Consider the following 22,904-nt stretch of genomic DNA (forward strand, 5'->3'; position numbering starts at 1 on the left):
CCGGCCGTGTCATGCGCCTCTGTCCCCCGCCGGGAACCGGGGAAGCGGCTCCAGACCCCGGTCCGGCTCAGGGAGGCGGAGGGACAGGGCTGGGGGGGGAACAGGGTGGCACAGAGGGATGCTGCGGCAGCAAGGGCACAGTCACGGGCACCCTGCTGCCTTTGCCAACCCCGGGACAACCACCAAAGCCTGTGTTCGGCACCTCCTCACCCATCACTGGGGCTGCAAACCCTTCTGGATGAAAAGCCTTGGTGCCCATCACCGTCCCATCTGGGCACTGCCCACTCCAGGGCATCCCAGCCCCTGCCCAGGCAGCGCTTTCCACACTGACACCCTTCCAAGTCCCCAGCATCCCCCAGCTGCAAACGGGGTGAGGAGCATCCCCGTTGCCCCATCAAGGCCACCAGCAGCAAACCCAGGGGATGAAGGAGGGGACAGAAAGCTGCGTCCCCGAGCGGCGCCGAGGCACGAGGGAGTGCGAGGCGGGCGCGGGGGCCCGTGCCGCAGCCCACCAGCCATCTGCCGCCGGCTCGCAGCGGGCGCGGGCGGACGGCGCGGCGCGGGGACGCGGCTGGAGCACGCGGTGGCTGCAGCAAGCGGTGGCTGGAGCACGTGGCACCCATCTGCCCCGCACCAGGGGAGGTGACTTGCTACGGGGCCGTTCGCCGGCTCGACTGGGATGCTCTCCTGGTTGAGACAGGGTGCAAAGAAAAGGTGTGGGGTGAGCACCTACCTGCAGACACCCAGCACCCAGTGAGGGACCCACCGCTGAGCCATGGGACCCACCGCTGAGCCATGCCGCCTGCCTCTGGGAAGATGGTCCAGCCGCTCCCTCATCAGGGCAGCAGCAGATTGCAATTAGCTGATTGCTCCGCTCCTTCAGCTGCAACTCGGGGAGCCCTGAGGATGGGGGTCTGCTGCAGGGTGCTGGGTGCTCTCCCCCCGGTTCCAGCCCCAGTTTCGGATGCCATTTTCCTCGGGGGAGGCTGGGGTGGAAGCAAAGAGGCTGGGGCTGCCCCTCTCCAAGTACAAGGGTATTTATTTCATCGGTACAAGAGAGAGACAGCACCTTCTGTGTGTTGGGCTCTTCCCGGTTACTGGTTTGTACATTCAGATAGCTGCGGCCGGCTCGGCCGGGGCGAGGAAGGGGAGCGGGTCCCGCTCGGGCCCCCCAGCGCCGGGAGGGGCAGCTGCTGGCAGAGGGGACCCCCCCTCCGCCCTTGTGCCCGCGAGCGCCCGAGCCCCGGGGCCCCGTGCGAGCGTGTCTGAGTGCTGAGGTTGGCTGTGTGCTCCTCCGTGCAGTCTGTGCGGGGCTGCGCTCCCCCCCGCCTTCCTCCCTGCCCTCCTCCTCCTCCTCCCCTGCCCGCGGCGGGGGCCGGGACCCCCGGCCCTCATTTCCTCGTGTGCAGCGTGTCCTGGAACTTGGTGCTGGTGTAGCGAAGGTGGAAACCCTTCTTGTTGATGGTGTCGTCTGAGTGGAAGTGGATCATCACCGAATCTCCGGCTGAGTAGACCTCCTCCGGGGGCTGCCGGGGTGAGGGAGAGGGGTGCTCAGGACCACGGGCATCCCCGGGATGCGCGAGCGTGGCGAGGGAGGGGGATTTGCGACGGGGAGGGGGCAAAATCGTTGCACCCCCACGTACAACCCCAATTCCCCCCAGGGATTTCTCTGCACCGGCTTGGCGCAGCTTCGCCCATCGCCTCCGCAGCCTCGCACCTCTCCCCTCCCAGCCCCATCACTCCCCCCATCCCCAGCTCACCCCGGACCCGCAGAAGCGGCCGAGGCGCGGGGCCGTCCCGTCGTAGCCATCGAAGAGCTCCATGTAGTCGTAGCCGCAGTCGGCTTCCTCCTCGATCTCAAAGGTCTGGAAGATGAGCTCCACGCCGTAGCCCTCCTCGGCCATGATCACCCACTCGCAGTCCGAGCCCCCCGGGTAGTTGTTATCCCCAAATTGCGCATGTGAATACAAGTCCTTGGTCTTCACCTCGGCGCGTACCTGGCCCCCGCACACTGCGGGGGAAGCCGACAGCGGGAGGGGGGGTTAGGAGGGTCCACAGTCTCCCCCTAGCCCCTAACCAGGAGGTTTCCCCAGCCCCATGGTGGTACCTGTGGTGTGGGTGGCCTCGAAGCCCTTCTTCTGGACGGAGTTATCAGAGACGAACTTGAGGAACATCTTGTTGCCGGAGGAGATGAGGGGCTCGGGCTCTTTGGCTCCACAGAAGCGGCCGAGCGCCGGGGCTTTGGCATCCTTGCCGTCGTAGATCTCCAGGTGGTCGTAGGCGCATTCCTGCTGCGCCTCCACGTCCAGCTCCGAGAAGGTCTGCGGAGGTGATGGCCGAGCCACCGGCGCTCAGCGAGGCTCGGCGGAGGGGACCCCCGGTGCTGCCCACCCCCCACGGTCCCCCCCATCCCTACCAGCTTGACGCGGTGCCCTGGCGTGGTGGTGATGGCCCAGGTGCACTCCTTCTTGCTGGGGTATTTATCGGGCCAGTTGGGGCTGGTGATGGTCCCCGAGATCGATGTCACCTTATGGTCACAGCCGGCTGCGGAGACAGCGGCGGGTCACGGGTGCAAGGGTGGGGGGGTCCTGCCGGGGATGCGGGGGGGTTTTGGGGCGCGGACCCACCTTCCTTGCAGTCGTGCTTGTTGTCGTGCAGCACGAAGCCACTGCGGCACTGGCACTCGTAGCTGCCGAAGGAGTTGAGGCACTCGTGCTGGCAGCCCCCGTTGTTCTTGGAGCACTCGTCCTTGTCTGCCGAGAGAGCAGAGGGACCGCGGCTGAGCGGGGTGGAAAAGCCCGGCGGCCGGCATCCCGGCGCGGCATCCCGGCACAGCACAGCCCTGCCTGGTGTGTACTGGTCCCCAGCCCCACGCCGCTGCCCTCCGGGGAGCGACCAGCCAAGCAAGCGCCTACGGCCAGCAGCAAGCAGATCCGCCGTCCCTTGCCCGAGCCGGGGCAGCCCCCGCGGGTGAACGGGATGGGTCCTCCTCTCCCTGGGCTCACCCATGGGCACAACCATTACCTGCTTACAGTACGGACGGGGAAGGCAGAAAAACACACAGTGACAACCAAAGATGCACAAGAAAGACCAGGACGCGGGAGTCCCTCTTTACTCATCGATAGGGAAATGTCACAGACACAGTAAAAATCGAGGAAAAAAAAAAAAAAACAAAACCAAGGTCAGCTGGTCAATGACAAAAACAACGGGGATGGGGCGAGGGGGATGCTTAAAACCAAAAAAAAAAAAAAATTTAAAAAAATTAAAAATAAGGTCAACAACCAGTTCTGTCAAGCAAGGGGCTGCCGGGGCCGGTGGCACGGCTCAGCTCGGCTCGGCCCCGGCGTGCTCCCGCGCGGTGCCCGGGGCCGCGGCGTTCCTGAGAAAGATGGAGAGGACGGCGTGGCTCAGGAGGGGCCCCGCAGCCGCTTCTGCAGGCGAAACTTCAGGCCGGGCGGGCGAGATTTCGGGGGCTGCAGCTGCTGCTTCTTCTCTGCAAAGAGAGAGGGAGAAAGGCGGGGAGCGATGGGGGAGCGGGGGGCGGCGGGGGGCGGCGGGGGCAGCGGGGCATGCAGAGCGGCAGCCGGGGAAGCAGGCAGCGGAGGGGACCCCCGCCAGCCCCTCGTGCAGCCGGGGCTCGGCGGCGAGCGGCTCGGTGGGGAGGAAGAGGAGGAGGAGGAGGTGGTGTGGCTGGTTCCGGGAGGATGAGGATGGGTGTCGGGTGGGTTCCTGGGGGTGTCCGGGTTGGGGAAGTGTGGGAATGGTGGCGGAGGGGTTTGGGCTCGCCTGGAGCAAGGCATCCTCCCAGGCTGGCTGTACTTACCTCCCAGCGCCCACCACCTGCCTGAGGTCCCTATCGCCGGCGTCCCAGGGCTCACCAACCCCCCCAGACCCCTCGCTTTGGGGCCGGGGCAAGATGCTCCATGGCCCACCGCCCCTCCTTGCTCCCCCTCCCCATGGGGCGATGGTTTGGGGAGCAGGCAGCGGTGGGGTGAAGCCAGCAGCAAGCGGGCACCAGCCACCCGAGCATCCCTCTCCGTGCCAAGCTTGCCCTGTGCCCTGGCTGGTGTGGGAAAGGGGCGATGCCGGAGTAGAGCATCCCTCCTGGAGCCATCGGCAGCAGCGAGGGGGGTCCTGCCCCAGCCCCCCCAGCCCCTTGGGGCAGCCCCAAGCCCCGCGGCCACCTCTCAACCGGAGGCTATAACCTGACGTCTCCCAGGTCTGAGAGAGGAAGCGAGGCGGAAAGGCTCTTTTGGGGATGGGAAGGGGCTTCAGCTGGGCCAGGTGGGCTCAGAGCAGCTCCAGCACCGGGGGAGCGTGCGTGGCATCGCCCCGCCGGCAGGACGGAGGGAGCCTGGGCAGGCGAGACAAGAGCGGAGAGAATTGGCAGAGGAAAGAAGCCCGCCAGGTCGGTGTCTTTAGCAATCCTTTATTCTAACCAGCTTGCTCGCTGCGACCTGGCATTGCTGTGCGCTCACCGTTATCCCGGCGTGCATCCGATGGCTCTGGGCTGCTCACCGCCCCGCAGCCCCCACCTGCACCTATCACCCCGCTACGGACCCCCTGTGCACCGGGGCTCGGTGGAGAGCCGGGGGAACGTACCTGGGTGCCGACACCGTGGTGAATTCCCGGGCGAACGCATCCTTACGCGCGAGCCGACGGAGCCGGCTGCTGCCTCCTGTCGCCCTGGCCCGCGAGGAGGAGGAGGAGGAAGAGGAAGGGGCCATGTCTTCGCCGGGGAAAAATGGGTGCCCGGGCGGCCAGGCTGCCCGCGGCACCGAGGGACAGGGCTCAGCGGCTGGCTGTGTCCGGAGCAGCGGTGAAGGAGCGCAGAGACCCTCCGCGGCTAAAAAGGAGCCGCTTGGGAGATGCTTTGCCCAGGGCTGGCCGGGAGCGACCCCGGGGGGGGGAACCAGAGGAGGGACCCTGGTGTGGCCAAGTCCTCCAGCGTGGTCCTGCTGCCGGGAAAGCCCGAGACCTGAGCGGGGAGAGGTGGAGGAGAGGGTTTGGTGGTCTGGGATAGGGGCAGCGCCCATGGGATGGCCACACATCCCAGTGGGAAGAGGAGGAGGGCAAAGGGGAGAGGGAAGGAGCCCGAAGCGCGGCAAGGGGAGACTCACCCGGCTGCCCCGCGGTCCCGCTGCCGCTCGGCCGCTGGGCTTTCCCGAGGTCTCGCTTTGCTGGAGGGCACCGGCTCCTGATGGCTGGGCCCCGCTGGGCCACCTTACTTGCCTTGGTTTTAATTAAAAAAATAAAGCAAAGATACTCTACCCCCAGCCCGCGGGTCTCTGCCGCTCCGGCCAGCTGCCGGGCTGCCTCGGGGAACCCTGAGGGCTCCTGGGGATGCCGGCTCCCACGGCTCTCCGCAGCCAAGCGGCCACGCTGCCCCTCAAAAACAGCCTTGACGGGGCCAAAAAGCAGCGGGAGGTGCAAGGCATCGGTGGTCCGGTCCAGCCCAGCCTGTCCAGGAGGTGCCGTCGGTCGCTCGCGGCCGGGCTGATGTCCAGGGCACCACGCCGAGGGGGACCCTCTCTCGCAGGAGGGTCCCGGCGGCAGCCCCCAGCCCCGGGGACCAGCCCCAGGTGATGCTTGGCCGCGGTCGGCGCTGTGTTTCACTCCACGTCCCCATCCCTACACCCTCCCCCAGACCCAGCCGAAGGTGACACCATCTCCTGGCGGGGTGGCCCGGGAGAGGAGAGAGGACCACAGAACAGACAGGGATAAGCAGGTAATGGTTTTTCGGGAGGAGGGACCACTCCGGAGACCTGAGCCATGGTGGTGGCTGGATGCTGATATACCCCCTGCCCCGGCGCTGGCCGGGGTGCGGAGCGCCCTGCCCGGGAAGCGGAGGAAGCCCGTGGCCGTGCAGCGTAGCGGGGTGGTGCAGGGCAGCAGGCAGCAGAGCGGGGCATGGCTGCCCTCCCCGCAGTAGTGCTGCCCGAGGGGTGCAGCGCCCGGCCCGCCGTGGGGCTGGTGATGGGGAGATGCTCCCCCCCAGCCAGTGCTGGTCCCTCCAGGCCTGAGGACATCCCTGTCCCCAGCTCGTTTCCCTCTGCCTCTGCGGATGCAGCTGGAGCCCAGCACCCACTGGCCATCTGGAGACCTCCGGGAGCACCCCAGCATCTTAAGTAGGACACAAATGCCCCCCAAAAATGGGGAAAAGCCTTGAAAGGCAGCAAAACATGCTGCCAGCTGGGCTGCCGGAGGCTGGGGGTGTTCAGACCCTGTGGGGCAGAGACCCAAGGATCACCCTGCCGCCGGGCTGGGACTGGGGGCTGCACCCCTGGCGCAGGCAAGAGCAGGCGTTAGCGGCGGTTTGGGGGCGCGGGGAGGGTCAGCTCGGCGAGGGAGGGCGAGGGACGCCCGTGCCGGCAGCTCTACCTGAGAAGAAATGGGCTTTGAAGCCTTTTTTGGAGACGGTGTTGTCGGATTTGAACTCGATCCTCATGTTGTTGTACTGGGAGGTGATGACGTCCGGCTTCTCGGCGCCGCAGAACTTGCCGTGCAGCTTAGAGTCGGCGGTCAGCCCGCTGCGCACCTCCACGAAGTCGTATTTGCAGACCTGCGGGGTGCAAGGCAAAGGTGTGTGGGGGGGACACGGGGCTGGTGGCACGGCTGTGCCAGCCTGCAAGCCACCGGCAGTGTTGGGGGACAGGCACAATGGAGAGGGGTCGCTCCCCGGCTGACTCACATCATTGCCCTCCGTCTCGAAGAAGTCGAACTGCAGGGAGATGCGGTACTGGGTGGGGGCCACCAGCTGCCAGATGCAGTTCTTGTTGGGGGGGTACTCCTTGGGCCACCCCGGGCTGGTGATGGAGCCGTTGAGCTTGGTGAGGAAACCTCCGCAGGCGGCTGCAGGGTGGGAGGCACCCAGTGCCCGTCACGTCCCCAGGCTCCCTGGGATTAGGGATGCCGCACGGGGCAGGTGGGGGGTGGCGGGGGGCACTCACCCTCACAGCGGCGCTTGTCGGAGGCCAGCTCGTAGCCAGGGTCGCAGGCGCATTTGTAGCTGCCCAGGGTGTTGACGCAGCGCTGCTCGCAGCCGCCGTTATTGGGACGCGAGCACTCGTCCACCTCTGGGCAGGGGCAGCGGGGCTGAGCGGGCAGGCAGGGCTGCCAGGCCCCCGGTGTCCCCCCCGGCGCATCTCCTACCTTTGAAGAAGTTGACGGCGAAGCCCGCCTTGTTGATGGAGCCGTCGGAGACGAATTTCATCCAGAGCTTGTTGGAGGTGCTCTTGATGTCGTCTGGCTTGTCGTAGCCGCAGTAGCGCCCGATGAGGCTGCTCGACTCGCTGCTGCCGTCCCGGATCTCCAGGTAGTCGTAGGCGCAGCTATCGTGCCGCTCAATCTGTGGGAGGGTGGGTGTTAGCAGAGGGGGACGCCGTCTTGGCCCCAGCATCCCCAAACCCTGCCTGCCCCTTTCCTTACACCCGCGCTCCCAGACCCACGCACCAGCCAAGGTCTGCTGCGTGGGGAAACTGAGGCACGGAGGCAGGGGGATGCGGGCAGCCAGGCAAGGCAGCAACAGCCCCTCTGCAGCCCCAAGCCTGTCTCATGGGGTGCATTGGGTCGGGGAGATGCTGCTGGGGAGGGAAGGGACCGGCACGGCGGGGGGCGGGGATGCTCGCCCACCTCAAAGGACTGGAAGGTCAAGCCCACGTGGAAGCCCTCGGAGACGGTGATCTTCCAGACACACACCTTGCTGGGCCGGTAGTCATCGGGGTAGTTGGGGGACTGGATGTGCCCGTTGTCCTTCTTCACGTCCCCCCCGCAGATAGCTGGAAGGGAGGGGAAGCTGCCTGAGCCCCCCCTTGCCCCGCTGCCGGCCCCGCGCCCCCTCCCTGCCCGTCCCTACCTTCGTAGACGGCGAAGAAGCCTTTGCCCACCCAGTTGCTGCTGCTCCGAAACTCGACCCAGAGGCGGCTGTCGGTGGAGATGATGGGCTCGGGCAGCTTGTTCCCGCAGAACCTGCCTGGGGACGAAGGCGTGCTGGGCTGCCGCTGGCCGGGCACCCTCCTCTCCCTTGTCACCATGTCCCGGTCCCCCCTGCGCCCCCCGCCAGCATCCTAAAAGGAAAGTGCTGCTTCTCCCCCTGCTTCCCTCCGGCTTTTCTGGCTGTTTCACAGAAACTGGTTATTTCAGAGTGCAGGGTCAACTGGGACTTGGGGAACATCCAGTTCGTGGGGATGGGACTGAGATACTGGTGTCTCCCTGGGGAGAGATGTGCTGGCCAGCCAGACTGATTTCACTGGTGTGGGCCAGCAAACTGGGAGCCCCATTCACCCCAATAACCCCTCTGGGGCCAGCCCCCCCACCCCAAGGGCTTTGGCACATCGCCGTCAGGCAGGGATACAGGCAGAGGGGAGCCCCTCGCCCCGCTGCCTGCACCTGGGGCAGGAGGTGAGGGCAGCGGGCAGGCAGCGGGGCAGGCAGTGCCAGCCGGCCAGGCTAAGAGCTCCCGGTTGGTTACCTCGCAGCGTGGCCTTTCTCCAGAACCCGTCTCTCACCTCCACGTAGTCGTACCAGCACAGCCGGCTTCGGTAGAGGTCCAGGGTGGTGAAGTTCAGGATGATCTAAGGTTGGGGGGGGAAAGAGCGTGGGGTGAGCCCCCCCCATGCCCCGCGGGATCTCCGTCTGCCGGAGCGCGGCGCTCAGCCACGCCGGGTGCCAGCAGTCCAGATGGCACCCGGACCTGCTCTGTGGTGATGCCCAGCAGCATCCCGAACCACAGCGAGGCACCGGGTGGGGGGAGGGATGCTGGGGTTAGGGGTACCCTGAAAAAAGGGTAGAAGATGGGACAAGGGGGGAGAGGAGGGCTGGGAGAAGATGGGGTGACTTTGGTGCTGCGCTGCCGGCCGGTACCTTCTCTCCGGGGGTGACAGAGATCCTCCAGACGCAGTGCATGTGGGCAGAGTATCCGTTGGGGAACTCAGGGGAGGAGAAGTTGCCCTGGCTGTCCTGGAGCGTCTCCCCACAGGCTGCGAAGGGGGAAAAGCGGGGGTCAGACCCCTGGGAAGCCCCCCGGCATTGGGATGGGCAGCATTGGATTCAGACCAGCCACTGCCCCCAGCCCCTTGCGCCCTTTTACCACCCACATTCCCGGCCCCGAGGACAGCTCTGCAAAAAACCCACCACCACTGCCTTGCTGCAGCAACCCCAAAAAGCCCCAAACCACATCGGAGCGGCTGGCGATGCTCCCGGCTCCCCGGTACCCCCTCGTAAGCACCCGTGCCCCCTGCCCGGCCACCAAGCCCCAGGGACAGGAGCCGTCCCATGGCCCCCCTGTGCCCTGCGACGCCGCGGGGGCCCGGCTCGCCGCCCGGGCTCTGGGCAGGTTTACACGGCCATGGCTGGATCCGGCCCAGCGCTGCCATCTGGAAGCCACATGATGCCGCGGCCACGGCACACGGCGCTTCGCTCCGGCTGTCGCGGGGCCAAGGCGGCCGCCCCCCACCTCCCGCTCGGGGGGAGGCTGCGAGATGAAAGGTGAAACGTTAAAAAAAGGCGGCTTGAAACCTGGGCTCGCTGCCTTTTTTCCCTCCTTGCTTTACAGTGGAAACAAAAGGAAGGGAAAGCCAGGCTGCAGAGGGGCTTTTGGGGGGGGGGCTTTTCCCTCCCCTCCAAACTAATCACTTTTCCTGCTCACACTCACAGCCCCGCTCCCCTGCAGCCCCCGAACGCGGCACGGCCGGCTGCCGGGGCCCCTCACAAAGCCTTCCCTCTTCCAGGCTGCTAATTAGTTGCTGGAATTAAGCAGAAGCGCGGTGGAGCCAAACTCCTTGCAGATGTTGCTGGTACAGTCCCGGAGCACGTGCCTGCAGCCGGGGGACTTGTGCCAACCTCCCCAGCGCCCGGAGCAATGCCACTGCTCGTGGGCCACGGTCCTCAGCGCCATTCGAGATGCCAACATGTGCGCCGGTCGTGCTGAGCATCCCTGGCTCTGCACCAGCCCCGGGGAGAACCGTGGTCTGCGATGGGACCGTGCTCTCCCATCCTGCTGGTAACAGCCCTGCGTAATGCCCGGCCATGCCTCATCCAAAACCCTCCTGCTGTCGGGGCGGCTCGGAGGATGCTCTTGGAGGATGGTCTCCGAGGATGCTTTGCTCTGAGGATGCTTCGCTCTTGGAGAATGCTCTGCTGTCAGAGGATGCTCTCCGGGGATGCTCTGCTCCTCTAGGATGCCCTTGGAGGATGCTTTTTGGGGGATGCTCTTGGAGGGATGCTCTTTTCTCGGAGGAGAGGGCAGCTGAGGATGCCCTTGCTCACACGGGCAGAGCCCCGTGGCTTATCGCAGTCTTCCATTTAGCTTCTGCTCACAAACACCCCAGAAAAGCGCCATGGATGGAGAAAGGCAACTTGCGTGCTCCTTGCAGGGGGTCTGATGGCAAGGAGGACCCCAAAGAGCGTTTTTTCCACTGGAAACAGGATCCAGCCAGGGCGATGCTTCTTTTGTCAAGTCTCGGGATGAAAGCAGAGTCGCTCCCCGGGAGATACGGCCTTGTGCATGCTCACGCCAGGCTGATCAGCCCGGCGGCCGCTCCAGCCCCCCGGCAGTGACACACGGCCCCGGCCCAGGGCCCGGCAGAGCCGTCCCAGCGGCACTCACCCGGGCAGCGGTAGAGCTTGCGAGCCTGGGCGATGTCCCCTTTGCTCAGACGTGTCCGCTGGCCGATGGCAGGCCGGACCCCGTTCACATCGTACTTGGGCAGGATGGTGTCGAGGAAGATGCCCCTGGGGCGAGAGCAGGGAGAGGCTGAGCAGCGTCTGGAAAGCACCGGGTCTGCGGCTGCTCCTCGCTGCTGGGGGAAGGATGCTAAAAACAGCCTGGCTAATTAAAGCCTGCAGGCCGGTGAGTCAGCGGGGACGTGTCCCCGACGGAGGTGACCGCGGGGACAGCACCGTCCCTGCCCTGGAAAGGGATGCCGTAGGGCTTCATGGCTGCAGCATGGCTCTGCCAGAGCTGTGAGCCTTGCACCAAGTGCATTAACCCCGTGCAGAGCTGCTAACATGCCACCATCCTCCGGGGCTGGGGACCCCGTGCCACCATCCCCAGGGCTGCGGGGAGGATGGGGACGCGCGGGCGAGCCACCCCAGCCGTGTACCTGGAGAAGGTGTTCCTGGCGTAGTGCATGATGCTGTCGAAATCGTACGTCTCGCCCAGCGACTCCACCTCCTCTGGCTCCATCTTCAAGAAGTTGTACTCCTGCCCTGCAAGAGGCAGGCGGGATGGGGACAACGTCAGTGGGGAACCTGGCTTCAGCAGCACCCCATGGCAGGGAGGAGGAGGAGGAGGAGGAGGGAGGCCGGTCCCTACCTGGCTGGATGTTCTCCCGGATGATGGAGACATGGTCATCCCGGTCAGGACGCGTGTGCTCATGCCAAAACCCGATGACGTGGCCCAGCTCGTGCACCACGATGCCAAATTTGTCACAGTTTTTGCCGATGGAGATGGCCTGGGGTCCCCCTCCTCGGCGGCCCACATAGGAACAGCACCTGGGGGGGAGGTGGGTGGCACCGGCTGAGCCCCGGCTCTCCGGGGGGATGCCCCTGCAGTGTGGGCATCCCGGTGCTTCCCTGGTTAAAGACATGAGTCAGGCCAGGAGCATCAGCCCCCCTGGTCCTGCTCGGCATGGAGCATCTGGGAAGCATCCCTGCTGCCTCGGCTGGCAGCCGCCCTGCCCACGCGGGGAGCTTGAGCTGTGCCTCCAACCTCAGCTCCTGCCCCCGGGCTGCCTGGCATGGCGTGGCACGGCACGGCCTGGCATGGCGTGGCACGGCACGGCGTGGCACGGCATGGCATGGCACGGCACGGCACAGCACCCCAGGATGCTGCTCCCATGGGTGCCCGTCCCCCAGTCCTGCACCATGGATGGACTCTCGCCCATGCCCGGCAGCTTGGCTGGTCCAACCCTGCGTGCCAGATCCAGGCTCAGGGCTTGCACCGGCGCAGGGGCGCGGACTGGCACCCCCTGCCATCGTGCACAGCCCATTCCAGGGGAAAGCCTCCTCCTAACCACCATCTGCTTGGCTGGGGCTGTGCCCTGACGCGTGAAGACGCTGATCTCTTCCAAACCCCTGTTTCCTTTGGGGTCAGCCCTGCTGCAAGCCTGGGCGGGTGCCATGCCACCGACCTCAGCCCCCAGCCCGCGGCGGCGAGTGCCACAGGTCGGCAACTCTGGGACCTCCTGTACCGCAATCACCCACGGGGATCAGACCCCAGGGACGGGTTCCCTTCGCGCCCCAGCCCTCCACGAAACCAAGCGGCTCTGGACCAGCTGGTTAGCACCATGCACACCCCGATGTGGGCATTCTGGTGCCAAGGCACATCAGCCAAGCATCCTAATTAGCACTCCCACAAGCTGCCACGCTCCCTCTTTGCAATACAAGAGCCGAGGGGCAGGGTGGTCCCGGTGCATGCCTGGGACCCCCGCCACATACCCGCAGGGGCGGTAGGTGAAGACGATGTAGCTGTCCTCGTCGTTGCGCTCCAGGAAGGTGACGCAGGTGTGCTTCTCCCAGTGCCGCATCGCCTGCCGGAAGATGGCTCGCTGGCTGCCTGCAGGAGGGGGCGGCGGGGGCCGTCAGCCCAGCATGGGGAAACTGAGGCACATCGGGGACGGAGCAACCCCCCCCGGCTCGCCTGCACTCACCGCTGAAGTTGCCGCTGATCACATAGGGGATGACCCCATCCGGCCACACTCTTTCTGGCCGGGACGTGGCAGCACGGCGGCTCCGTGCCCGCTGCCGGCCCCGGCTGCGTGGTTGGTGGCCCGGCCGCGGGCTGGCGCTGGTGGCGTTGCTGCCTGCGGGGAGTGGGGTGGTGAGTGCGGGCAGCCTCCGGGGATGGAGGCATCCCGGAGGGCCGGGACCGCGGTGGTACCTGAGGAGTTGGTGGGCAGGCGTGTGATGGTGTGGCGTGCCAGGTCCACCACCCGGTCCACCTGGAAGAGCTGCAGGTCCTCCTCATCCAGGGCGATGTCTCCCAGGAAGGCAGCTGGTGGGGGCGGGGGGGGGGAGAAGGTGTGAGCCCCCCATGCCTATGCTGGGGGACCCCAAAGCCCATCGGGGCTGGGGTCCCCGTGCCCAGCCTCTCCCCAGCCCCTCCGCACCTGGCAAGCCCCTGAAGAGGAAGGCAAGCCCTTCCTCCCCCTCCCTCTTTCCTTCAACTGGGGGCCGGGAGGGAAAGCAAGCGTGGTGCCGGCCGGGCTCCCCCTGCTCCCCAGCCCGCTGCCATGTTGGCTCTCCCAGCAGCTGGAGCCAGCCCCGCACTGACATCTGGTTTGCATAAAGCCCGGTCCATCACTTTTTAGGGTTTCTGTTATTATTTGTGTTGCAAAACTGCTTTCTTTCCACTTTGCAAAACCCAGCGCTGGGCTCAGGACTCCCTTCTTGCCCGGCTCCTGACCCCCAGCCCGGTGCAAGCTCCAACAGCCCCGGGATGCTCCAACGACCTCCGAGTCATCTGCCACCGCGAAGCAAAGCCATATGGCCCGGGAAGCTCCCGCTGTGCCCAGTGCCCGCAGGAACGGAGCCGGCCGAGGGGCGTCCGTCTGTCCGTCCGTCTGCCGGGCCCATGAGCCCCTCCAGCACCGCTCTGCCACGGCTCCTGCGGTGCTGGGGGTGCAGAGATGCTTCAGCATTATGGGGCTGGAGGACATAACCCTGCACAGCCCTTCCTCTTCTTCCTCCTCTTCCTCCTCCTTTTCCTCCTGCCCTGCTCTCTGCCCTCCCGCGCACCACGGCCTTGCCGTGAGTCAACGCTGCAGGATGCGGCTCCCGGCTTCGGCTCTTGGCCGGCGCTGAGCCTCGGGGACCCGGCTTTTGCGGAAACGCCGTGGCCCAAGCGCAAGGGCTGGCTGAGATCATGCCGCACTGCTGCGCCAGCGCCGGCACAGAGGCTCTGGATGCGGCCGGCGTGGGGTGGAGCTGGGTTTCTCGAAGGGTTTGTGGGCACCTGGGGTGAAGGGGTGGCCCTGGGCACCCCCCGTCCTCACCAGCCCCTGGGGAAGGGCAGGGAAATGGCAGCGGTGGGGAGTGGGGTGGCTGGACCAGCTCAGGGGCTGCTGGAGAGCAGTGCCAAGTTCGCGCTCCAAGCAATTAGCAAGTGGATCCCAAAAGAGCCACTAATTACAAAAGCAAGGCAGGACAATTAGGATAACCCTGACAAGTCCAAAACAACCAGCACGGGGCGAGAGGACCAGCCCAGGCACCCCAGCCTGACCGGACCCTGCGCCTTTGCATGGCACCGAGCCCAAACCCCTCTCCAGCGGTGGTGTGGAGCGTTTTGGGGTGAAAGAGCCGCATTTCAGGGCTGTCCCCGGCACCGGCCAGCCGGTGGGCGCATCCCAGTCGAGGAAGCCCCGGGGTGGAGAGCAGACCTGCGGCAAAGCCAAGGGAAGAGCAAACAAGCTGGGGCCGGCACCTCCCCTGGCACTGACCTGCCGCTGGCACGGCCAGGCTGCAATTTGAGGGCAGAGCAGAGGCAGGAGCCGGCCCTGGCCTCCCCGCACCCTTCCCGGGGCCGGGAGAGACGTGTCCGAACGGGCAGCGCGGGGGAGGACCAGGGCCGGGGAGAAGGACGAGAGTCCCGTGCCAAGAGCTGCATGGAAAGACAAGGGAAAGTAAGCTCGCTTACAGCCGAGCAAGCGCCGGCAGAGCCAAGTGATATAGAAACCATATGTGAGGGATTTGGGATACGTGAGAGAGCCGGGCAGGCGAGCGTGGGGACGTGGGGCTGGTTTCCCAGGCGGTGCAAGGCAGCTCAGCTCCCCCAAAAATCCCCAGCCCTGGGGGAAGGTGGCTCGCTGCTCCTGGAGGGGAGACGGGAGCCGTGAAGCGGCGGCAAGGGGGTGTCCCGGCAGCGATCCCTGTAAGGACACGCTGGGGACAAGCCCAAAGCGTTGGATTGAGAAACTTCCACGTTGGTTTGGGCTCTGTTTGTGGCCTCCTCCCACTCGCTCCCTGTGCACCCTGGCCCCGGTGACACATGGGGTGGTTTGGGGGGGTCTCTGCTCACCAAAATCCCCCAGATGCCGTTAACCTCCCTGAGGGGCCTCGTCGGAGACGCTGCCGTGCTCCTGCCGCTTGTCCCTTCCTGGTTTGTGCCGCAGCAGCTCGCCAAGCAAGCACCCTCCCTCCAAGGTGGGGGGGACCCCCTGCAAGCGAAGGGGACCTCCCGCAAGCGGGGGGCTCACGGGGCGAAGGTGCTGTGCCGGGGGCAGGAGAGGTGCCAGCTCGCTGCTGCGGGTGGCGAGGAGCTGCCGAGGCTCAGCAGAGCCCAGGTCGGAGCAGGGGGAAATGCACCGGGAAGCGGGGCTGGGCTGCAGCAGGGAGGTGCCAGCCCGGCTTCGTGCTCACCGGGGTGCAGACAGCACCCACCGAGGCGTCACACCTCTCAGCACCCATGCCCTGCAACCTGCACCCTCACTCCGCCGGGGCATGGTGCCACTCGGGTGCCCAAGAGAGCCCAGGCCACGGGGCACGGCTCCCCAGCCATCCCCAGAGGGGACCCAGTGCCCCCGTGCCGTTCCCAGCCCGGGAGGCTGTGGGCTGTGCCGCAGGGGCTGCCCTCTGCTCACCCCAGCGCTGGCCGTCGAGGCACCAGGGGCAAGGTCCAAGCCGCGGCAGTGCCAGCGGGGACGATGCGGTGCCAGCAGGACACACAGGGCAGGCACCAGCCACGGGGGCATGATGGCCCCATCCTCGTCCCCATCGGCCAGAGGGGAACGGGGACGGGAGCGGGAAAGGGGAGAGGGGGAGTGTCCGGGCACTGGCCATGCACATCCCTCCCACCACCCAGAAAACAACCCAGCTGTTTGGGACCTGCCGGCGAGGATCCCACCGAGCTCTTCCTCACCCAGAAGCCAGGAGATAACTCAGCCCTCTGCTGTTGTTTGACTTTTTGTGCTATGTGTTTTCTTTTGGGTTCTTGGAACGGTGACGTAACCCCCGGGGCTGAAGCTTTAGACAAACAAGGTTTTTCATTCGGACCCGGGCCAACCCCTGCAGCACCCTGTCCTGATGCTACAGGCATCTCCTGCCCACGCACGGCTCGGTGGCTGTCCCTGCGGGGTCCCTCTGTCCCCTCTGCCATGGCACGCTAGGGATGCAGGAACTGCTCAGCATCCTTCATACTCCCGGGCAAGGCGAGCAGCGGAGGGGCGTACCCGTGGGCCTGACCTCTCCGGCATCACCGGGATTTCAGGATGAGCCTGACCTCGGACTCCACCGGAACCGTGTTGCAGGAAAAAAAAAAAAATAACCCGGGGGAAGAGGCTGGGGCGCGAACGCGATGTTCTGGTGAGCAGGCAAAAGCAAACAGAGCGGTGGGGAAGCCTTGGCAGGGGAGGGCAGCAGATAAACAGAACGGGATCATGTTCTAGGTCAGTCTGGGGCAAATCAGTCTCCATGCATGGCGCCGGACGGGAAGGACCCTCATCCCTGCGTGGCTCACGCCGGCCCTCAAAGCGGCACCGGGGCTGGACAGGCTCCCGTGGCTCCAGCAGGACGGGCAGCATCCCCTGCCTGAGAGCAAAGGCTCAGCCCAGCCTTCCCTCACCAGCTTAGCAGCTCCAGCCCAGCCGCTGCAAGTCCTCGTGTGATGCTGAGCCGTGAGCATTGCTCCCGGTGTGAATCCGGGAGCAGAGGGCAGGGTTCAGAGCACGCGAGGAGGCAGGGAGCGAGCCGCTCTGCCCTGGCCAGAGACGGAGGCATCGCCGGGGCGGGATGGAGGAGAGCGGTTTAATAGGTGCATCCCGGCCTCGGCGGAGCTGCCGGGTCGTAAAGCCGTGGAGTCACCGGGGCAGCATCCCACTGGCTCGGCAGAGCCGTTAAATATGTGAGGAATGCTCCTCGCGCCGCCTCCTCGCCCCCGCACGCCAGCCCAGCTGCACCCGCTGCGAGCTCCGCTCACGGCAAAACACGCCGGGGCCACAGCGAGAAGAGCGGGCACCCCACTCACCCGGGGCTGGGGGGTCCCCACCTTGGCCTTGGGGGTCTGCCCTGCCCAGAGAGCCCTGGGACAGAGGCGTGGGTGCAAAGGCGGAGGGATGCAGAGCATCCCAGGGGCCATCGGGACGAGGGGAGCAGCCTCCCGCTGCTGCTGCCTCCTGCCGAGGTCCCCCCAGGTGCCAGGTCTCCCCCTGCTCCCCTCAGCCCGCCAGCGGCTGGTGGCCCTGCAGAGAGCCCGAGGACAGCAGAGGCAGGACAGAGGCACGCAGCAGAGGTGAGCTGGGCCCTCTCCTCTCCCCCGGCGGCGGCACAGCCCCTCTCCCGGTGCCCCTCGCCGGCAGCCGGAGAGAGGGAGCAGCCAGCCTGTAAATGCCGGGGCGAGGAATATTTGCTTTCCCAGAGCACCTTCCGACGAGCGCAGCAGGCACAAAGCAGGAATTCAAACCTCGGCGGCCAGGCTGGGAGCCAGGCCAGATCGCAGCTCCTCTGCAACCAGTAGGGAAACTGAGGCACGGGGGAACAGAGCCGGTCAGCATCAAGGGGCAACCCCCTGAAGAGCCAGTCCTGGCACAGAGCCGCTCTGCTATCGGTCACTGTCCCTGCAGGCAGCCTGCAGGCAGCTGGGCCCCCCTGCCTGCTGTTTCCTCGCTGGCGTATCCTTGTCCCAGCCGGTGCCTTTGCAAGACCCGGAGCTGTACCAGCACCGGGCACCCTCCTGCCGGCAGCGCTGCCCTCCTCTCCCCAGGGTGCGGGCAGAAAGCAGCATCCAGGCAGCCGGGGAAGACAGAGATGCTAAAGTACACCGTCCAAGGCGGAGGGATGATCCCTCTCCCCAATTTCCCTCCCGTCTCCCCTGTGCATCCCTCTGCGGTGCAAGGTGCATCCCGCCCGGAGGCAGCACCCGTCTCCACCTCTGCTTCCCTGGGCATCCACGGCCAAATCCTCTCCCCAGCCCTGGGCATCAGCATGTGGGCTCCGAGCCCTTTGCCTGCTCCGTGCCAGGCTACGCTGCAGCATAGCGTGAAATAAGCACCGTGGAGCCTGGTCTCTAATAAAGACGGCCCGTGGCAGCAAACAGCTTCCAGCTAATGAACGTCCAGGGACAGGAGGGACGGTTTGATCCCTCCAGGGGAGGATTTTCCTTCTGCTCCTCTGCCGTGACAGCAAATAGAGGAAAAAGCCTCCTCCGGGGCTTGGCATGGAGGATGGCAAACCTAAGGCACGTCAGAGCCCCCGGGAAGGAGTGGGGGGAGTGCTGCGGAGTCGTGTGCGGGGAACGGGCTCTCCCTGCCTCCCCTCTGCAAAGCCAGGTCGCCGAGGAAAACACAGCCCGGGCCAGCGGCATCGGTAACTTGTGAAAGGGAGAGCTGCTGGAAAGGAAAATATTTGCAAATTGCTCTGCCAAGGGGACGGGGGGGTTTGTTGTTGCATTCCCCTGCGAGGAGGGGAGCCCAGCGGCAGCGGGGCGAGCGTGGGGACCGGAGCCCATCGGGAATGGGAGCCCAACGGGGATGGGAAGGCATCCCGACACCCGGCTCGGCACACGTGGGGGTAACCCAGGCTCTCCTGGCACGGGGCGGCCGCCCCGGCAGGACTGGACCCCGGCAGCGGCACTGTGCCCGTCCCTGCCACTCTATGCTGGCTCTGCCAAGGGGCACGGGCTCCCAAGGGCTCCCAGACCTCTGTGCCTCTGCTCCAGGGCTCTGGCTGCAAACATATCCCCCCTCCTCGTGCTTTTATTGCTCAATCCTCTCCCCACCAGCCCTCCCCACGCACCGATTAACTCCTTCCAAAGTTTGCTCGCAGCTCCCTGGCCGAGCTGTTTAAATCCTCCTGCAGCTCGAGAGAAGGGGGGATTTTCTCATTGCCTTTTGCACGTGTATGGAGGGAGGTTTGCCACGCAAAGCCCCCCTGGGTAGACGGGACAGCGGTGACCGACAGCCTTCCTGCAGCCCTTGGCCAGGTTATAAGCGGGACACGCACTCTCCGCAGCTCAGCGGGATGCAGTGGGATGCTGTTTTCTCTCCCCGCCACGATGCCGGAGACCTCCAGGGACCCTCGGAAAAGCCACAGGCAACCAGGAGGGCACGTTCTCACCCAGAAAACACTCCCCACAGCACAGCCACTATGAAAACTTTGGGGAAAACCACCCGTGAGCCACCCTCTCTCCTTTTCCCGTATCCCTCCCGGCTGCTTTGTTCTCCCCAGGTCCGGCCGCGGCTCCCCAAGGCCGCCCCGTCCCGCCGGCCATGTGTTTCCCAGCCCCGGCACGGCAGCGGATAAAGCCTCAGGAAACGCCGTCTCCCCCCTCGCCACGACCCGCTGGCGTGAATCAGCAGCCGGAGGGTTTCCCAGGAGCCGGGAGGGGAGGGCAGCGACGGCGGGCGGGCGAGCGAGCCCCCCGGCCTCGCCATCGCACACCCGGCCCCCGCCGGAGCACGCCGCTGCGCCGAACGGGTGATTACACAAAGATAAAGCAGATCCCGGGATCGGCCTGAGATTTCCAAGGTCTCTGTGCCGTCCCGAGCCCCGAACTGCAGGCCTCCCGCCGGCCCCGGCTCCGCGGGTGGATTTTTACCCTGCATGAATAAGTGACATATAACGGCTGGAAAATATTTTTGGGCAGCTTGACAAGTGTGACTGCAACCAGTAGCCTCCTCTGACTACGCCTGGAAAGTGTAATCTAGGTGAAACCCAGGCGGCCAGAGCCAGAGCGCTCCAGGCACGGCTGGGAAGCTCGTACGCCCGGGGTGGGGGGCTCCAGCCCCCAGCCCCATCCACGCACGCGATGCCCCCCGCGCTGCCCCGGCCCGCGGCTCTGCCATCACCCCACGGGCAGGAGATGCTGAGCCCCCTACGGAGGGATGGGAAAGCAGATTCCCCCGGAGCACCCACCCTGGGGGGCTACGTGAACCCTGCGGAGCTGCGCGCCCCCGTGTCCCCCTCCCCACGAGCGGGGACAGCAGGGCAACAGCACAACCGTGGGTGGCAGAAGCACGGCAGCCCCCCGCTTTAGCCAGGCACCCCAAAGGTGGCCATGGAGCTGCACACAGGGTAGGTTGCATCCCTCCCCGGGTGCTGGGGGTACCTGGGGGCTCCCGCCTCCCGTGGCCGAATTGCTCAGCAACCCCCACGGGTCCCCTGCGATGAGCCAAGAGCAAATCCTCAGGCTCGACATGTTTGGTTAGCACTCGTGCAAGCTCTGCAAACACAGCGAGCCCCATCCGAGCTGCTCCCCCAGTGCAGTGGGGGGCGGTGGGAGCGATGCTGGCTGCCTTTCCCGGCCGGAGACACGACCAGGATCCGACCCAGCGGCTGCCTCCTCACCGCCGGGCACCGAGACCTGGATATCCTGCTGACCGGGTGAAGGGAAACTGGGGCCACGGCTAATTCCTCCCACCCTGGCTGCCCGGGGGCTGGTCCAAGGGCCAGATCTCCCAGCGGTCCTGTTTTGGCATCCCTGGAAGAGACGCGGCGGCGGCACGGGCGGCTCTTCCCCTGCCGCGGCGGGGATGGCCCGTTGGCACCGGTGCAGATGGGTGGCATCACCGGGGTGGCCAGCGAGCTGTGGGCAGCCACCCTGCCCGGGCGGGCGGCCTCAGGATACCTCTGGCATGAGTTGGGTGGAGGAACCCAAATTCCTCTCCCGGCCTTGCCGGGAGCCGCGGCGGCGGCGAGGCCTCGGTTCTCAGCTGTTTCCGGCGCTGCCCGAAGCCTGGAGGGGGGGGGACTCGCCACCCCAAAACAAAAACAAGCCCCCTCATGGGTCAGGGGGATGCCGTGGGGGGGTCCAGACACCGAGCAGCCCCCGCTGCTGGACCTCGCCATCCCGGTCCTGCAAAGCCCAACCGGGGGTAAATCCCCGGCTCGTGCGGTGCGTGGCAGGGCCTGATCCCGCCCCCCCCGGGCCCCCGGGGAAGAGCTGCCGTAATTAAATTAGTCACATAAGGATCTCGTAAAGGCAGGCGGGGTAAGGCGGGGGGGAGCAGCCGCCTCACCGGCCCCGGGAGGCGATGGGGGTCTCCAGGCGTGTGGGAGCGGGGCGAGGAGGGGCCCCTTGGCCACTGGCAAAGCCACCCCTAATTAGTTCGGCTCGTCAGCGGGCGAAGCCCCAGCTCTCCCGTGCGGCTGGATGAAGCGGGAGTGAAGCGGAGGCTCCAGCCGGCTCTGCCCGGACAGTTTTGCAAGCCTAGCTGTTTCAGCCCGGGAGGGCAGGAAGGGAAGGATTTTTGGCCAGAAAAAGCCCTCATGTAGACAGAGTTATATCAACAGACGCCTTCCAGTGCAGACAATGCCATTAAAGAGAAACGTGATCCTCCAGCCAGGACCCGCCAGACCCAAGCCCTCGCCGCCACGCTGAGCCCTGGGTGTCCCTCCCGTGCCTCAGTTTCCCCCCCCAGCGCATCCTTCCATCCCCTTTATTTTGCTTTGGGAGATGGGGCCCGTCTCCCCGCGGCATCCAGCCTGCTCCCAGCCCTTCCAAAAACCTGTAAAACAGCTCAGCAACCCCCTGATCCAGCAGAGAGGGACCCCGGCCCGGGGCAAACACCTCCCGGGCTGAGCCCGGTGTCCCGGGACGGCTGCAGCCCGGCCGGCCCCGGGGGGGACAAGCTTTCTTTGGCTGTGGTTTGGGAAAGAAGGAGAAAGCCACGGGGCACAGAGCGTGGGTCTGGGGTGGGATGGGGTGGGATGGGTCCGGCTCTGGGGTGGGTTGGGGGGTGGGATGGGCTGGGGGCTGCCCGCTGCCTTTGACAGCTGCCGGTGCGGGCAAGGCTGGGGAGAGAAAACGGGGCGCCGGGCCAGTCGTCCCCCCCGTCCCCCCCCGCCTCTCTCCACCCTAAGTACAACCAGATGCATCCCCGAGCGGGGCCGGCCGCTGCCCCCCCCCCGGCCCGGCAGCGGGGAGCCCCCGGCCCCGGGGCCAGCCCGGGGTGGGGGAGCCAACTTTCCCCGGGCAGAGCCCCGAGGTGCGGGGCACACTCACTCACACTCACTCACACTCACTCACACTCACACCAGCCCCCCCCCCCGCTCTCCCCTTTGTCTGCCTGCCCGCCCCCCGCCGCCGCGCATCCCCCCGGTCCTACCGGCTTTGCAGGGGTCCTTGTAGTCCAGGGGCTCCGCGTCCTCCTCCTCCTCCTCCTCTAGCACGTAGGAGTAGTCGGGAAAGTGCATGGCCCGGGCCAGGAGCAGGCAGAGGAGCAGCCCGCAGCTCCGCAGCCCGGCCATGGCTCCGCGGGCAGCGGGCGGGCAGGGGAGGCGGGCGGCTTTTTTTTTTTTTTTTCCCCTCTCTTCCCCTCTTTCCTTCCGTTCTTCGCTCCCCCCTTTTTTTTTTTTCTCCCCTCCTCTCTCTCTCTCTTCTCTCTCTTTTTTTTTTTTTTTTTTTTTAGGGAAATGAGATCTGGCGGGGGCGGGTTCAAGAGCGGAGCTCGGCCCCTGCAGCCCCGGGCGCAGGGCTGGGAGCGGGGCCAGCGCCGGGGGGGGGGGGGCGGCGGGGCCGCGCTGCTGCCGGGGTCCCGGCCCGCAGCCCCCGCTCCTGCCCGCCCCCAGCCTCCGGCCCGCAGCCCCCGGACCCGGTCCTGCACCCCCTCGTCCCTCTCGTGGCCCCCTCGTCCTGTCCCGCACCCTTCGGTCTCGTCCTGTATCCCCCAGCACCGATCCTGACCCACTCCACCCCATCCCATATCCCCCAGCACCGATCCTGCCCCCTCCGCCCCATCCCATATCCCCCACCCTCCGCTCCATCCCATATCCCCCAGCACCGATCCTGCCCCCTCCGCCCCATCCCATATCCCCCAGCACCGATCCTGCCCCCTCTGCCCCATCCCATATCCCCCAGCACCGATCCTGCCCCCTCCGCCCCATCCCGTATTCCCCAGCACCGATCCTACCCGCCCCAACCCCATCCCATATTCCCCAGCCCTGCTCCTGCAGCCCCTCCTGAGCACCCCAGC

At 66.2% G+C, this 22,904-nt stretch overlaps 1 protein-coding gene across 2 annotated transcripts; it reads right to left on the reverse strand.

Annotated features, from left to right (window-relative positions):
- Positions 1 to 1,021: 1,021 nt before the first annotated feature.
- BMP1 (bone morphogenetic protein 1) lies at positions 1,022 to 22,275 on the reverse strand. 2 transcript variants are annotated; one of them, XM_087763044.1, is made up of 20 exons: positions 22,038 to 22,273; positions 12,881 to 12,994; positions 12,651 to 12,803; positions 12,439 to 12,556; positions 11,315 to 11,493; positions 11,103 to 11,208; positions 10,607 to 10,731; positions 8,863 to 8,978; positions 8,471 to 8,573; positions 7,856 to 7,972; positions 7,633 to 7,778; positions 7,153 to 7,348; positions 6,951 to 7,076; positions 6,692 to 6,852; positions 6,382 to 6,562; positions 2,628 to 2,753; positions 2,417 to 2,544; positions 2,108 to 2,321; positions 1,761 to 2,011; positions 1,022 to 1,526 (listed from the first exon to the last, which is right to left on the reverse strand). In XM_087763044.1, the coding sequence occupies exons 1-20, from the start codon at positions 22,177 to 22,179 to the stop codon at positions 1,392 to 1,394; spliced, it is 2,937 nt and encodes a 978-aa protein (XP_087619170.1). In that variant the 5' UTR covers positions 22,180 to 22,273; the 3' UTR covers positions 1,022 to 1,391. The 2 variants fall into 2 exon arrangements, with proteins under 2 accessions (XP_087619170.1, XP_087619171.1); XM_087763045.1 differs by lacking the exons at positions 1,022 to 1,526; positions 1,761 to 2,011; positions 2,108 to 2,321; positions 2,417 to 2,544; positions 2,628 to 2,753 and adding an exon at positions 3,078 to 3,493 and having other exon boundaries at positions 22,038 to 22,275.
- Positions 22,276 to 22,904: the final 629 nt, after the last annotated feature.

The sequence above is a fragment of the Nipponia nippon genome, unplaced genomic scaffold (assembly GCF_047370975.1).
Source record: "Nipponia nippon isolate SJK-2023a ecotype South Korea unplaced genomic scaffold, ASM4737097v1 scaffold_27, whole genome shotgun sequence".
NCBI lineage: Eukaryota > Metazoa > Chordata > Aves > Pelecaniformes > Threskiornithidae > Nipponia > Nipponia nippon.

Bases quoted from the DNA above. Each gene is read 5' to 3' on its own strand.
- BMP1 (XM_087763044.1), bottom strand. From the start codon at position 22,179: ATGGCCGGGCTGCGGAGCTGCGGGCTGCTCCTCTGCCTGCTCCTGGCC. The intron at 12,557-12,650 runs GTGAGTGCAGGC...CCCCTCCTGCAG, and splicing joins GATCAGCGGCAACTTCAGCG to GCAGCCAGCGAGCCATCTTC. The intron at 2,754-6,381 runs GTAGAGCTGCCG...CTCTCTCGGCAG, and splicing joins CAAAGCCCATTTCTTCTCAG to ACAAGGACGAGTGCTCCAAG.